Source organism: Aureobasidium namibiae, assembly GCF_000721765.1.
Source record: "Aureobasidium namibiae CBS 147.97 unplaced genomic scaffold scaffold_32, whole genome shotgun sequence".
Taxonomy (NCBI): Eukaryota; Fungi; Ascomycota; class Dothideomycetes; order Dothideales; family Saccotheciaceae; genus Aureobasidium; species Aureobasidium namibiae.
The window spans coordinates 1,958-18,312 of record NW_013581177.1 but is presented as its reverse complement, the minus strand read 5'-3'; the positions used below and the strand labels follow the sequence as shown (position 1 = coordinate 18,312).

At 48.7% G+C, this 16,355-nt stretch overlaps 5 protein-coding genes across 5 annotated transcripts; 3 read left to right on the top strand and 2 right to left on the bottom strand.

Moving 5' to 3' along the window:
* M436DRAFT_68306 (putative MFS amine transporter) lies at positions 1 to 1,549 on the bottom strand (the record flags this gene model as incomplete). Its single annotated transcript, XM_013566973.1, has 2 exons — positions 1 to 946; positions 1,011 to 1,549. 2 exons carry the CDS (start codon positions 1,547 to 1,549, stop codon positions 1 to 3), a joined length of 1,485 nt encoding a protein of 494 aa, XP_013422427.1.
* Positions 1,550 to 7,204: 5,655 nt separating this feature from the next.
* On the top strand, positions 7,205 to 7,567 carry M436DRAFT_17850 (glycosyl hydrolase domain-containing protein; the record flags this gene model as incomplete). The annotated part of the gene is made up of 1 exon (XM_013566967.1): positions 7,205 to 7,567. A coding segment is annotated over one exon (363 nt), but the record flags the coding sequence as incomplete, so codon positions are not given.
* Positions 7,568 to 9,949: 2,382 nt separating this feature from the next.
* M436DRAFT_25539 (uncharacterized protein) lies at positions 9,950 to 11,661 on the top strand (the record flags this gene model as incomplete). The annotated part of the gene is made up of 5 exons (XM_013566968.1): positions 9,950 to 10,389; positions 10,446 to 10,460; positions 10,515 to 10,618; positions 10,671 to 10,723; positions 10,774 to 11,661. Coding segments are annotated over 5 exons (1,500 nt in total), but the record flags the coding sequence as incomplete, so codon positions are not given.
* A 930-nt stretch (positions 11,662 to 12,591) lies between these two features.
* On the top strand, positions 12,592 to 13,260 carry M436DRAFT_68303 (uncharacterized protein; the record flags this gene model as incomplete). The annotated part of the gene is made up of 1 exon (XM_013566972.1): positions 12,592 to 13,260. The coding sequence occupies one exon, from the start codon at positions 12,592 to 12,594 to the stop codon at positions 13,258 to 13,260; it is 669 nt and encodes a 222-aa protein (XP_013422426.1).
* A 1,167-nt stretch (positions 13,261 to 14,427) lies between these two features.
* M436DRAFT_68302 (uncharacterized protein) lies at positions 14,428 to 15,900 on the bottom strand (the record flags this gene model as incomplete). Its single annotated transcript, XM_013566971.1, has 4 exons — positions 14,428 to 15,290; positions 15,340 to 15,628; positions 15,678 to 15,701; positions 15,895 to 15,900. 4 exons carry the CDS (start codon positions 15,898 to 15,900, stop codon positions 14,428 to 14,430), a joined length of 1,182 nt encoding a protein of 393 aa, XP_013422425.1.
* Between the last annotated feature and the right edge of the window lie 455 nt (positions 15,901 to 16,355).

Below are 16,355 nucleotides of genomic sequence, written 5' to 3'. Positions count from 1 at the left end.
TCAGGCGGTAATCTCATCGTCTTCTTCTTTTGCTGGCTTATGATTGCCTGCCCATACTGCTATGGGAACAATACTCGCCCCACTGAGGCACCCAAGGACTAGTGTGGTAGCTCCCCAACCCATACGTACTCTCAGCAGCCCAGCCAGAAGAGGCCCGATGGCCGACCCAGCCGCGTACGCCATGTTGAACAACGCATATGCTTGCCCATATGAACCACCGGTACGGGGTCCTATTTGGCCTTTCGCATCCATCGAATTCACCGCGTGGACGATGTCTGCCATCAGGGGTATCAGGACAAGTGTCAGCGCCAGGCCGATGATAGCAACCAAACAACAGAGGATGATCTTGTCTTTTGCTGTACCGTCTGTCACGAGGCGAAGCAAGACGAAAGCTAGCGCCGCGAGAGAAGAACCAGCGATGCACGGTAATCTGGCTTGGTAGCGGTCTGCAACCCAGCCGATCAATGGCGATGTAAGTGCGGGTAAGGTGAGGGGAAGGAAGACTAGGCCTGCCCCGAGTGATCCCCAATGGAAACTCTGACGAACCTGCAGTGGAAGGATGGATTCTATGGAGGTAAAAAGCGTAGCCTGGACCAGACAGCCGAAAAGATCCGTAGCGAGGCGGGGGGAGAGGAGAAGAGTCCGCAAAGGCCAGAGATGATCTCTCCAGCTCTTCACATTCGTCACAGTCCCACGATCGTCGGTGCCTGAGGTGGCTGACCTCAAGGACGCGCAGTCGTCCAAGACAGACTTCTGTGCTGGTAATGATGACGACTCCCCTTGCTTTGTCGTGGTAGTGTTGATCTCGTGCGCTGAAACAGACTTCCGGTCGTTGTGTTCCACGACGGCATTTTCAGCTCGCTCCTTTTCGATGACCAGCAGACGGAGTAGCATATCAAGACCTAAAAGCCCAAAGCAGATGAAGAACACAGCGTTATAGCCGACTCTTGAAGTATCGTCAGCATCCTGATGGTGTGCGCACCTGTGTCTCTCGGATGGCAAGAACGTACCTCTCAAAGACCACTCCGCCTACCGCTGGCGCCGCAAGAATAGCTAGTCCGGTTGCATCTCCCATGAACCCCATGAAGCGACCGATCTGATCCGGATCAACACTATCTGCCAGAAGGGCGGGTCCTGCCACCCAAACTACTGCAGCGCTAACACCTTGCAGTGTCCTTGCAACAATGATGAGTACAAGACTCTTTGCTGCAAGTAGTAGTGCTGTAGCTGCACTCAGTGCAACGAGACCAATGAGCAGAAAGGTACGGCGTGAGCGAATACGGTCCGTGGCCCAACCGCAGACTGGCGATGCGCAAAACATTGCAGCACCGTAAACAGCCAACAAGACAGATAGCCACGTTTGCACTTCTGTTGTCTCTAGACCCACCCTAGACGTCAAAGCAAAAGGAATGACGGGAATAATGACGCCGTAAAGGAAGATATCAGTGAACACGGCAAGTGAGACCGTCAATGTGATGGATCCGATAGAACTTCGAAGACGGACGCACGCGGGTAGGTCGCAACCCTCAAGTTCCAATGAGTCTGACATGGAGGTAAAACCTGCGCTTATTCACGATTCAACTAAGATGCCTTTTGGACTCGAATAGTGGCTTCGGGCATAGTTTAGGTCGAATTGGTCTGCGTTCTTGTTGCGGGACTTGTGGCCTAGAATGCATCAAAAATGGTCGGAGATTTTATGTCTGACACACTAGTGACTTCCTTTTTCTTGAACTTCTTTTACAGTACGATCTGTAGTGTGTTCAATATGCTAAAATGGTGCTTGTGGTAAGCTTAGTACTACATCCGCGTATCTTTGTAAAGCGAGATTTACACAACAAATCGGCGTCGCGGGCCGCTGTTACGAATATTCTCGGTTTTAAAATTCATTAGAATTTGCCACCCCTAACTTCGAACTCGATGCTCAGAGCAGCTACTGACTCGCGCTATTACAACTATACACCACTTACTACGGTTAATCTACACTGTTTACACGTCGATATGGATCAATCTACTGCCTCAAATGCGCTACTAGCAGTAGCAGCTGGTTTTAACGCTCGGCGCACGCGCTCGTAGAGCAGAACTCGCGAATCGAGCCTCTTAGGGCTACCATCCTCGCCAGCTCAACCACTAAGCTATATAGGCTCGAGACGTCGTGTATACTTCGAAGACACTTAAGAGGAGGCTCTTAATGCTTCTACATCTATAACACCTCGATCTACGCGTGGCAAGGCGCTAGCTCGCCTTATAGACGAATAGACGCTCCCTTAAGCCAGCTCGCGCCAGGTTATAGTAAAGCGCTAACCTACTAAACAACGACCATAACCACCTTCTAATAAGGCATCCGCCGCTCGGAAGCCTCTTTCTAACGTAACAAACACGTTAGGAAAAAAACGCATGTCAAATACCTTAAGGAAGACCAAGATATAGGCCCTTACGCCTTAGGTTTAACCCGTAAAGCCTTCTACTAGCTTAGCGCTAATAAGCCGTCGTTTAACCACAACTACTAATAAAGTCACTAAAGTAAGCAAGGTCACTTAGAAGGCTATAGGGACCCTCCACGCACGTAAAGTATTATTAAATTTAGCTCCTACTACTACTACTTCGCCTATCGTCGCTATCGTACCGTTTAAGCTATTATACGACACTCGCTAGAACCACGAGAAGCTATCTAACGCTAATACCACCCTTGCTAGTAGCAATAAGCCATGGTTAGAAGTTTTTTAAGAGCTAAATAACACCGCTATCCCTATATTAGAGGGTCGTCGGATAGCTATCTTCTATATATGGAAGGCTAGAGCTATTATAGCTTTAACTAGTGCTTACGGTGTCCGTTAGACTAAAGTCGTTACTCTACTAAGAGAGGAAGAGGGCGCTAAGCGCTAGAAGAAGGCTATAGATCTCGTCCGCTTTAATAGCTAGAGCGGCATAAAGGAACTCTCTATTACTATTAAGTCAATATGGACTCCTAATGGCTTAGAGCTAGCAGCTAAACTACCGCTAGCGTATGAAGCCTTAACGGCTTAGTCTTAGCCTTAGCAATCCAGTTAAAACCGTCATCGCCGCTTAGAGCGCTTAGAAGCCGCTACTAATCGGTATATAGATAACCGAGCGCTGTTTTAGAGTAGTATTTAAGACTACTAGAATTATAAGGACCCTCTACGCTATCCTATTAAAGCGCGCTATAGCCTTGCTTGCTTTATTAGCTATAGCTACTACTATAAGGTGATCTTCTACGTAGCTTAGCACTAGCGAGAAGCAGTTTAACATGGCGAGGGCACTCTAAAGACGCCCTCTCGTCGTATACGAGAGCTAATTATACGTAGCTATAAGAAGCATAAGTAAGAGCTTACTAAGCGAGCCTCTCGAGCTACTATATTAAAGCCTTAGTCCTTCCCTTTAAACTAGTTAACTATTAACCACTTCTATGTTAGCTAGACTTAGCCTTAAGAGCTACTAGCTACGTAGCTAGCTACTTAGCTAACTGTTTAGCTAGCTACGGCTGCTACTACTCCTCGGCAGCTATCGCTAGTGCTACCTAAGCTTAATACTGCTACTAGCTAGGAGAGCTTTTAGGACCATATAAAGCTAGCTTATTCCAACTAGTCAATTTAGCTTAATAGAGCTCGTGTAGCTCTTAAAACTGACTGTTAGGACCTCCGGCTGCTATTTAATAGTAACGAGAGGCAGCTAGCTCGAGTAGTCGAGTAAGGTGGCTTACGTATAGTAATCCTTAAGGAATTAACCAAGTTTATCGACTAATACAAGTAATAACGACGAACTAGCGCCCCCTCTATTACCTTAATACCCTTAGATTTAGCAAGCTCGCCGTATAGCGCATTCAGCGCCAGCAATTAGATGGTAGGCACTCGGCTTCTAACGAATAGATTACTTATACTAACATCATCCATGGCCCACGTATACGCCTTCTCGAGGTGCTTAATCTATGCCGCTTTATAAGCTTTCGCCTTATCAAATTTGTTAACTCGCGGCGCTAGATCTCTATGCTTACGTAGCTAGTGCTTTAAGAGGTAGAAGGTCTATTCTATAGGGTTTAGATGTGGTAAATAAGGCGGCAGATATAGCAGTTGTACGCTAAACTAGCTATAGAGCTCTATAATCTATTAACGTTAGTACGTATTTAGCAAGTACTATAGGTAATTACCTTATCTAAGTGGTACGTTAAGTAGTTATCTATAATAATTATCGACCTCCTTCCTGGATATGGCTCGCTCTGAGGCAATACTACTGTCTCTAGCCAGTGCTCGTATATAGCTTACGTTACTGCTCCCTTAACGATAAGGGTAGCCCTAGGGAGGTATCTATAGATATCTAGAGCTAGTAGTATAGAGCATCGAACCTTTAACAATAGCTCTAACCTTATATATGCAGGTAGGCTAATTGCTAACTATAAGCGCCGTCGAAACATCACCTTCTCGGAGGCTACGGATTTATTAAGGTATAGTAATATCTCTAAGGCTTTAATGTTAGCTTCGTGGCTTCGAGCCATGAGCTGAGCAAGCGTCTCCTCGTATACGCCTTATTTAATAGTAGAGCGACGACTAGTAATACGAGTATTAACCTTACTTAATAGCCTCTCTTCTTTAAGCATGCGGTATATTGTCGATTTTAATACTTCTACATCGAATTCGCACCATAATTTAAAGGCTAGTTCCTCCTACTAGAGGTCGTTCCTATACGTAAGCAGTTCTATGGCATACTGGCGTACTATTAGTGTTAACTTACGTCGACGGCCTCGCTGCTTAATAGCAGTAGAAGGCTTCTATACGTGGCTAGCGGCTTTAAAGTTACGCTACATCTAGTAGAGCGTACTCCGAGTAGCATAAGGAACTACTTTAGGTACTATATTAACGTCGCAGTCGTCGCGGAACATGGCCTTAACTAGTGTTTTATCGTGGTCGCTAAGAGGCATTAAGCTAAGCTAGTTTACTACTATACTGCGCATTAGCGAGGGCTCTAGGAGGCTTTAAAACTAGTGTATATTAATAGAACAACAACGTATAGCTATTACTATAGCTATTAGAGCTTGTAGAGCTGTATATAGCTATATAATTGATGAATTAGCAGGTAATTAGCTGCTCTAAGCATCGAGTTCGAAGTTGGGGGTGGCAAATTCTAATGAATTTTGAAACCGAGAATAGTAGTGCCACGCCATTGCCCGAGATCGATCCTTAGTCTGGGTGATCGAAGCTGCTGCCAGTAATTTTCGAACAAAATTGCACACTGCTTATTTCTTACGTGCAGCTCGAATAGCGTCAATGCATGCTACGTCATCGCGACCTTGAGGGGTCAGTAATGCTCGTTAGCTAGACACGTATATACACTCTATATATTCGTCGTGCAGAATCACTCTACCAAAGTTCAACAATCTTCTAAGGTCCGGAAAGCTCAAAGGTTGGCCATAGTAATTGGATCTCTTTTCGATTTTGGTTAGATAAACGATTTGTAATTAGGTAATACTACAGTTTGTTCGAATCCCTCGTCAGCTATTGTGCTTTACGAAACCACTCGGACCAAGAAATCCGAGGATCAGTTGGTTCGAAATTCGAGAGGCTTCAGATCACGAACGCGATTTTTGACACTTGTCGATGTAGCACCCAGACGTCACGGAAGGTAGCATATAGCCCACATCATCAGATAACTAGACAGATAGTGCGCTTTCGAAGTGCATCATTTCTAGATTATGAGAGCAGGGCCCTATCACGTTATCGACAGTCAAACACCAAAATCTACACTTTTCGATGTTTTGTCAAGTTTTGACAAATTCTTTGATACTCTGTCTTGCAAGAAAAAAACCTGGGATTCGAATATCAACTTTACGGCGATTACGTCCTCAAGTCTAAGATCGATACGCTTAGAAAGGGTGTGATTAGCATAGTGATCATGCGTATCTGTAACATGCATAGAGTGTTGGCGCGGGCATACTACGTGGATGAAAAACTGTCGAGACGTTCGCAGTGATCCGCTCAAATTTTAAACCAACCGAGCCTCGGATTTCTTGGTCCGAGTGGTTTCGCAAAGGGCAGAACGATCGCGCGCACGCAATCTGCATCGGACTCACTTGACAGAACAACACTCCTCTCACATGCTACACAACACGACGCTGATGATAGATGAGTTCATGAGTTCATGAGTTTACTTGTCACAGTCGCAGTCGCAGTCGCATTTTGGTTGCCTAGTGTGCCCAAGCTCGTGTCCCTGCACCGTTGATCTAATGAAACGCAGTGAATCAAGTATTGAATGCTCTCGCCACCGTGACTCTACCATGCTAGGCCACTCGCAGAAAACATATTCGGATCACGACAGAACGTCTTTGATCGTGCACGTGCTGTCCAGAACTCATAGTGAATCTGCCCAATACATGCTTCGTCTGCTCGACAATCTCGTGATCGCTTATCGCAGCGCGTTGTCTTATCGTCAGGTCTTTTCTTGCCCTTCGCTACGTGTTAATGCGCGAAGGATAAATTATTCGTCGGAAGCACGTTTTGATCACACACACGACATGTGGTTGTGCGTTTGTCGTTTTTCGACCATGTAGATTGAGCCGACGCATGTCACTGTGCTTGAGTAGCACCTTCGCGCTGACGACAGCCCATACGGTTTGAGCCAGCGTGAGTATGACTGCCGCTGTTCACTCGCAGCTCATTGCCTCGAGCACCATCTCCTGTCTTCTTATTTTCGGCCTTGAGAGAGACGAGTCTTTGCTACAGCCATTGAGTGGCCATCCGGAGAATTCCAGTTGCGGATGCAGCTACTGTGTATGTAGGATTACGTTCAAAAGGAACGACGCGCGGCAGGTCATGTTGAAACTTTTTTGGACAATGCTGGAGATGAAGATGATGATCACGATGATGATGATCACGATGACAATGATCATGACTATGACGAAAGAGATGATGATGATGACGATGTTGACGATGCTGGCGACGTCAAATACTGTATCTGATCATGATCATCATCGACGTACGAGGACCTCGGGGTTGGACGGCAGGATCGACCACGAAGGTAGGAAGCAAAAAGGCTAATTAACAACGCCTAAGTCGGCCGCCAAAAGCCCCCCGTATCGCTGGAGAACAATTGTCCGATGAGACAGCAACACTTTGGATGGTCGAGTGACAACCTTGTCTCATCGTGGATCAAGCAACAAGGACCATACAAGCATGCGAGCCGGAAGCTTGTATTGTCCACCTGTGGGGACAAACTCGCCGACCTGATCCTCGCACGCAAGCTCTTCGCATACGGCGAATTTAATGACTACTGGGATAATCCCAACTGTATTGGTTGGGTGAGAAAAGGAACACATGATAGAAAGAATGGATGTGCGGTGGTGATGAGCAATACCGGGTCTGGTAAGATAAAGATGTATGTCGGACCTGAGCACAAGGGATGGGTGTGGACGGATTTGCTGGGTTGGGAGCAGGGAGAGGTCACCATTGACGAGGAAGGTAATGGTGTGTTCAACTGTCCGGGCTGCAGTATTGCTGTCTGGGTCAACAAGGATGTAGAGGGTAGAGAGCACTTCCCTGTCAACTTCGACAGCAACATCTACGTGGAGGCTGGCAAGCAGAACGGCGACAAGGAAGAGAAGGAAGACAAGAAGGAATAGAGACCGAATCCATGATGGGTTACAGATGCAGTGAGTCGCATACAATGCCGACACACGAGAAGGACATAGACAGAAAATCACAGACAACCACCCCACGAGATAAATACACAATGACAGAAGCGACATTTTCTCGGATACCAATCATCCCGCTCTCCGACCAATACCCTCAGCAAGACCCACCGAACGTAGCAGAGTCATCTGATTATCCCCTCGCTCCTCAAACCTTGTGGCAGAATGAAGATAGGCATATGGTTCGACATCCTCTTTCAGCAGCGGAGAACGTGGATTGCTTGCATGCTGCGCGAAATGGAAAATGATCGACCGCGTACCTGAAGATCTCGCGCTTCGCTCTCGAAACGGCAAGCTCGGAGATGAGCTTCCGACAACGGTCACCTGCCCTGACCCCGGTGTAGCGTAACGGTGTGACCCAAACAACGCGCCGGGCAACGAAGAAGCAGACATGAGCGTGGGTAAACCATAAGGTGAATCAAAGCGGGTAAGGAGAGACATTGGGGTTAGAGCTGGGGATGGCGACATCAGATGTGATCGTTGATGACCTTCACTGCTCGCCCGTAAGGCTTGGCGAGTGGTCGTACGATCGCGATGCCGACCGATATTGTATGGTCTGGTGTTGGTCGATACTGCGAACTCTGCAACCTTTCGAGAAACCTTCTATCGCGTGTTAGTGCAGCTGCAACCCGCTAAGCACATGGCCATGACCTCGCTAATACTGGGCCATCTTCTTGAGCACCGGAAGGCTAAGAATCTATGGAGAAGGTTGAGGGTGGCCAGAATACTCTCTGCCCAGTCTTGCCGTGACCAATTGGCACAAATTTATTCATCTTTTGACGGGCACGCGCATTTTCGAGACGGCTGAGTGTCGTCGGCAGACGTCTCGGATTCTCCTTAGCATCTATCCAGCTTTTAACAGTCGGCCCCTATGACTGTCACAGATGTTCTCCCTCGTTAGACATGCCAGAGTATTGAAGAGATCTGATGACTCCAAGAAGCATCTCAGTTCAGCTTGCTGAGGAGAAACATCGTCTGACCGCTGCGCAAGAACGACAACAACCATCACGGACCTCAAGAATGACACTGCCAGTCCAGCCACAGGTCCAGCTGCTGAGCTTAGCACAAACTCTCGGACGACGGCATCTCAGTACGATGAATCCTGCAGTGCTTCCAGAAGGGTTTGATTAAACCGTGTCCGTGGGAGCAGTTTGTGGGATACGAGGACAATGCGGACTAGACCAGACGCGGCTCAGCTGTACGCCAGAATGGTATCCGCCAACTGGAAAATGTCTGCAGAACTTTCCTTTTGAGCTAGTCACCAGCTTGGGTGATATCCATGAAGATCCAAGGAGCGACAAGACGTTCCCGGACTGGCATCGACAGACACGTGGGCCTGTCACGCAGCTGCCCGAAAAGACAAAGTATCTTGGACAGATGTCTGACGCTCTGGGCCGAGCAAGATTCCCCCAGGGAGAGACACACTGAAATGTTTCACCGCAGACGACAAGACCCTGAGCCGGAAGTGTAACCACGGAGCATGAGAGGAGATTTCCCCGCGCCTCGGCAAGTCCTTCGTCGGGAACCCCGAATTCTCAATGCATCGCGATCAGAGATTGCGGTCTGGGAAAGCCAAGCTGCTCAACTGCCCAGAGAGTCAAAGAGGAGCTGAAATCCAGCCCTAAGCCCATGTCTCACCCGTGGGGACGGCAGAAAACGGGATAGTCAAGGTCGTTGAGCTTGCGCGACGACCGATCCTGTCGCAAAGTAAGTCTTCTTCAACAATGTCGTTGGACGAACGAAATTGGGTTTGCTTGCAGGGAAAAAATCACTGCCGTCAAAGACGTGTGGTTGGTATTTTCTACATGCTGACAGGCACTCTGCAGGAACAGCAAGAGGCATGCCAATCGGAGAATTCTTTTAGATTTGCTAAGCTTTTGGCCCTAGCACGTTTTGGGCATCGCGTAAGGATTCGATCACGGGGGGATCGCGCTTTCCCCTCGTTCGAAGTGACCGACCTTGATTCTTTCTCCGGCTTCTGCTCTCACCCCGTACCCACCAAGCCTCTCCGAGCCCCTTGGATCTTCAGCTGCTATCGACCGCGCCTTTGTAGGAAATGGTGAGCTTAACCTTTGCCTTAGATGCCTCGTGGCGTTCGACAGAGCGCATTCCAGTGCTCGGCCAGACCGAAACTCCTGCTATACCAGAGCCTCCATGAGAAGATGCCGTGGTATATAAGTTAGGAGGACTGCGGACAGTATATCTCAGATTCAATCTCATCTCTCATTCCGATCCAATACCATCTTCAACATCAAAATGCGTTTCTCATCCTATGCTCTTCCCGCTTTGGCGGCCAACTTGGCCGCTGCCATGCCCAAGCCTCAGGACATCGATCTTGATATGGTCCTGGCTGCCCCGGACCCGACATACTCCGAAGCTACTGGTGTCACTGCCCAGACCGTCACCGTCAACCCTGAAGCTCTCATTGCTTCGGCCACTGCTGTTATCTCCTCTGTCAGCGTCGAAGTCAGCGATGTTCTGTCTCAGACTGCAATTGCTACCAATGCAAAGAGAGCAGCTGCCACCACTTGTGCTCCTCAACCTTCTGGAGCGACCTCTGCCCCTACTTACGCACCAGCCAACGACAATGTTTCCAACTTCAAGGCAAACACCTACTACTCTTCTGTCGCTGCTGCTGCGCCAACCCCCTCTGGCTACACTCAAGCGTTCCAGGCTCAAGCAGCTTCTAACAACGCGTAAGCTACCAAACTCTTCTCTTCGCCATTGAGTTTCGGACTAACATTCAAACCAGATTCGGTTACATGGGGTGAATTGGCATCATCTTTTGTTCGCAACCAAGTCTCAAGCTAATCCACGCTAGGTTTGACACATTCGACACTTACGACGTCAACACTTGCGCACAGCGATGCACTGCCAAGTACGGCTGTGTCTCTTTCAACATGTACTTCGAACGTGACCCATCTGGTAATCGATTGACCCACTTCCTTCTGTCCAGATCACAGCTAATTCTGGCTAGTCAACCCTGATGATTCATCCTGCTCGAATCCTTCCTCGGTTACCATGATCAAGGTGAATTTCATCTCTGCGATTCCTTGTTGACGTGAGACTGACAAGAACAGTGCGTGTACTGGGGTGGTCAGGTTACTCAGGACAATGCTCAGAACTCTGGCCAAATGCGCGGCAACTTCCAAGTCGCGATCGCTGGTTCCAACGGATACGTGACTACACAAATCTCAACTCCTGCTGGCTACCAGAACGGTGTTCCCTTCGGCAAGTTCGCTATCAACGCACCTTACGATGCTCAGGGCTACAACACGTACATGGGAGCCAAAATCTTCACCGGAACATGGGATGTCTCACAATGCTCCAAGTTCTGCGATGCTCAGACCAAATACAATCTCGCCACAGCTCCTAAGGACGGCACTCCTGCCAAGGTCTGCAAGTTTTTCAACACTTACCTCCTGCAGGCCAAGTTGGCCAATGGCACAATCGTTCCTCAGGGTCAATACTGCTCGCTGTACACTGAGGCTTGGTCCATCAAATATGCTGTCAACGGCGGTCAATGGAGAGGTCAGGATCAGTACACTGTTGATTACAGCTTCGGTTATGCCAAGACCGACGCTGGTTTCGACCCTACTGTTGGTGATTCTACTGGTGCTGTCTATCAAGCTCGTCAGGACATGACCTATTCTCCCTCATCTTTGACTGCTGTCTTCCAGCCCTTCTGTTCTAGCCTTCTTGGATACAGTGTCCCTATCGCCTCCGCCACAGCTATGACCACCACCACACCTGTAACCACAACTACCGTAGTGTCAACGACAACCACTGCAGCCAACGCAAAGCGCAGCGCCGGATCCTTGTCCACGCCTGCTGTGCTCACCAAATACCCCTCCTCGATTTTCAAGAGCGCTTGCAGCCTCATTGCAACATCCCCCACCGTCACTTCGACTATTACCGTTGCTACATCTACTGTCACTGCTGCGACTCAGACCTCAACTGTAGTTTCTGTGACCACTGTCGCTGCTTCGGGTCTCCTTCGGTGCGATCCTCGTGTTGCATACAGTGGCAGCTTCAACAATGGTGGTTGTGGAGGAAGTTCCAATCCCGGATATGGCTATGGGGGCTGCTTCTGCAATTCAGGTACCGACGGCAATGCTTATTGCGTTGATGACCTAGGCTCTCTGTCAGATTGTAACTCCGATGCTGACTGCCCCTCGGGTGAGTTCTGCGATCTTTCGATTGGTGGCGTGTGCGATTCGGGTTTGTCCTGCTTGTCAAACTATGGCTCTGGATATGTGGCGGCGCGAGGCCTCCCTGGATCGGCCGGCATGCCCAGACTGGATCGCATGGTTCACAAGAGAGCTGTCAAATATGCTGGTCCAAACGCTCTGGCGGTCTTGTCCATGGTTCAAGCAGACTCGCTGCCCACGAGTCTAGCTCAGAGCCAAGCAGCTGTCATGACTAGTATTGCTTCAGGAGCAGCGGCAGCCGCAAGTGCAAGTGCTTCCTCCTAGTGATGCTCCATTGGAGTTCTCAGGGACGGTACAGGATGCGCAGATTAGGGGTCGGAGTTGGTCGTTCATCATTTGTTTGTCGCTTGTCTTATCTCATTAGTGTCTTTTCATATCATCGTTCCCAAATTTCAATATAAATAATAGTTCTACCAAGTTTTGTGACTCATCATTACCAATTTGCTTATGCGAAGAGTGACGCGAGTCAGATAGAGGATTACAATAGTATCCAAGATGTACTCGCTACTAGGACCATGGCGATTAGAGATATCGTTCCTTCCAGTAGTAACTTACTGGAATGCGCAAAGAAAACGAGGACAACAAAAAATGCCGAGTTGAAACTGCTCGAAGACCATCCCTGATCTGGATCTTCCTGGTTGCATCGTCGACACTGGAACAGTCAAGGACTGCTTTTGTCCCTCAATCATGCTTGTGTGTCGCCAGATCAACAGCGAGTATATGGCCATCAGTCATCCAGCCATGACACTGGGTGTGTGCTTCCATGCTTTTGGCGTCGACGATGTTCGTGAGAGATTGAGTAATAACGAAACTCATCATTCGATTCCTCCTCAGAGAATCATGGCCCAGATCACCCGTCTCGACATCAGGATCTGTACAGGACTTGGATGGCCACACTGCGGTATGCTCTGTTCCACATGCAGCGTCATTTCTCATCTTCTGACTCTGGCGCACAGTGTAGACTATTGCCCTGCTATACAGAATCTCTTTTCTCGCATGACCATGATGACTCATACTCTCTTCACATGCAGATTCTACATCGATCAACTAGACGAACCGGGACTGAACGACCCCGGGGAATTTGAAAGATATGGTGCTTGGATTGCAAGAACAACCGGGTTCTTCCCAACCATGACATGTGCAAGACGTTGCAAATTCCGATCGGAGTACCAAATCCGTTGCGACCTATACTGCCCATGGTCCAACGACGCTATGCATATAGCAGAAGAAGACATCGAGTATTCCACCAACGAACTGGTCTTGGGCGTTTGTTCGAAGCCGTCGGAAGAGACTTTCAAGCTCCATAACCTCGATATGATGTTTCTTGGCGAGGAGGAAATTGTTGATGGCGATTAATGGTAGCATAGAGGCCTACGAGAAGGTTTTAGAGGCGTACGAGAAGGTTCAAGAGACGTATGATGATGTGGCTCCAAGCGACCATCAGCGCCGGCCCACCACGGCTCAGAGGTAAAGGTTCAAGTACAGAGTTGTCTTTTGCTCAATCATGAGAGGATCTTTGGATGCTGGAAACTTGAGGTTGAGCCAGAGCTAGAGCCAGAGCAAAGTGGTTGCAGACCGGCCGGCAAATACAGCCTCCTATGTGGAGTCTTCGAGAGTGGATCTCTGTTTGAGACGTGCGTGATCTCCAGACCGCAAAGTGCTACACCGAACGGTTACACTGTAGCAATTGTGTGATTGACTGCACCACGAGAATTCTCTGTGATACTATCTATAAGCAAGATCGTTGAGAAAGGAGCTGCGGATGCGTCTGCTAATACCCCTGCTTGGTCTTACACTGTTGATGCACAGGATGTACGTGTTCTCAGCTATATGTTCGCAGCGATTGCCAGACCTGGACATGAAATCTGCGTGCGTACTCCATCCACTATCTCATACTTCGGAACAGATTTCATCGCTTTGCGTGTCACGTTCAGAAAGCCGGTGCCGTTCATCTTGTGTATCTTTCATCTTCCAGACTGTAAACCCAGGGTCCTCAAAGGAATCCAAACGGCCCATCGGGGTACACTCTCTTTCGACGAGGATGATCGTCGCTTCGCTCGTTAGTGACTGGACTGATCTACGATGACGATCAAAGGTCCCTCTTGTGACTCGACTACGTAGCTGTGACAGCCTTACCAGTCTAATGGGCTGGTCGTGCTGCCTGGGCTCTCGGTCGATATGAGTCAGTTTCGGTCTGTCACTGAATCATCTCAGACCATTTTATTCATTGATTCATCGGAGTGAATCACTCGCTGCTACAAGCCAGCATCTAGTTTCTAGAGACGCAGTATTGTCATAAGTCCACTCCTGATTGCTCAAACCTCTCATGATACCCTCTTCTCCATCTCGATGTAGTACATCGTTGAAGCAAGTCCAATGTCTGCCATGTATAACCACATGCTCCAACGACTCAACCTGACCATACTTTGGGCAGTCAAATTGTAACGACGAGCTCTTCCAACCAGAGCCTATTCGCAGGACGTTCCACTCGATTAATCCGTCGAGTCCGTGCGGTCAGTCCTTCTAGCTTTGTGGCGCTATACCTTTGCCCAGAAGCTCTTCCAGGACGATGGACATGTCTTCCATCTCGAAAAACTCACACGGTGGTACTTGCTCGCGACTAGTAGGCGAATATAAGTCTCCGTCGAAGGTATCGTACATGCCAAACGTACGAAGGGACTTGAGATTCGACCTGATCCACAAAACCAGAGATCTCCAAGACCCCACCAGACGAGTAGAAGAAAGCCAAAGGTGGCCAAGAGTCGACCGGTGTTTGCTCAAGAATGAGACCAGATCCAACTCAGAGCAGTACAGGTTTGATAAGTTGATGACCTTGAGCGAGTCCGATACCACAGCATCAGAAAGCTGCGCGAGGTCGTGACACATATTTGCTCCCGCTCCCTGCAAAGTGAGGATGTTGAGGTCCTTTGCTTGCAACAATACCTGCTTGACCGACTTCAAGACAGCGTCTGAACGGTGACGGTGGATATCCACATCGAAAGCAGTCAGGTTAGCTGAGAGACGATCGATATCCTCATCGAGATCATCATCCCATAGCTGGCCCCCACCCACGAGATCAGCATCTGTAACATTCGATAGAGAAAGCCGCGCAATTGTGCATCCGCTGTTGGTCACTGCTTTGATCAAAAGACTTGTGGCTTCTTTCCAGTACAACTTGAACACGTTACTCTCTTCCCTGACCTCAACAACGGCCCCAGAGAAGCAACCTCGAGCCCCAACGTATGTCTGTTCATCATCAGAAATTTCTAGGCACAGAGAGCGGTCATACTTTCGGAGCGTCTTAAAAGCTTCGGTAAGGAGGCCCAAAGCATCGCCGGATTGCTCAAGTTCTACCTCTTCGTGGTATCGATCCAGATACTGATGGACTACTTTGGCAGACGCTTTGGCTTTCGCCAGGTCAACTCTGAGACAGACGGAGAGCTGGGATCAAGCTCGAGAAGACTTCTGAGAAGGTACGTAGTGGTGTGAGAGTCACGCGCTGAATTTGGGGGCCGATGCGCGGATGCTTTGAGATGGCGATCAAAGCTTCGAGAGAGCGCCGTGTCAAGAGAATCGAGATGCCAGTAAAGCACATGAGATCGAACGACTGAGTGGACAACTCGCAAGTGATTTTACACGTCAAACGAAGAGCCATGAGGTCGTATCTTTCGAAGTCGACATCGGTGCAGATCTCCTTGATCAGATCCGGAATGGCTGAATCATTCTGTCCCAGGTTTTAGCCGGCACTTTAGTGACAAGTATGTACAACTTACTGCGTCATGGGGCGAGGAACGGATCTTTGGGCTGAGATAGCAAGTAAGCACGAGCAATAGAGAGCGAAATGTGCTGAAATGGACCGACGATTTGGACGTGGGGATCACGGCGAGATTGAACTCTCGAGGGAAAGTGGCCGACCGATCAACGCTGAACGACAACGCGGGAAAGAAGGAAGCAGAAGCTCGTTGGACGATGCAGGAAACGCCCACCTACAAACATCACTTGTTTGTGTTCGCGTTTGAGTCTGCAGTTGATCACTCACCCACAAGACGGATATTGCAGGGCAGTAACCAGATCGAGAACCGACTATCTCCGTTAGGAACTGTTCTCTGAATGAACGTCATTTTGTAGTAACTCACTGTGGGCGCAACATTGGTGTGGAAAGGTGACTTTTATTCACGTGTGCAAAAGTTGTGAGAATTCGCCACCCCCAACTTCGAACTTGATGCTCTGATCAGCTAGTCTATCTACCATTAGCTTGATAGCTATACTACCATAGTCAATTATCTTATTATACACGTCAATATGGACCAATCCAGTGCTGCTGAAGCGTTGTTTGAAGTAGCAGCTAGTCCTGGCCCTTATACGCGTTCTTAGAGCAGGACTCGAGACTCGAGCCTCTTAACCGCTCCACCTTCGCCAGCACCTCCTACCGCACACCGGGGCACGCGACG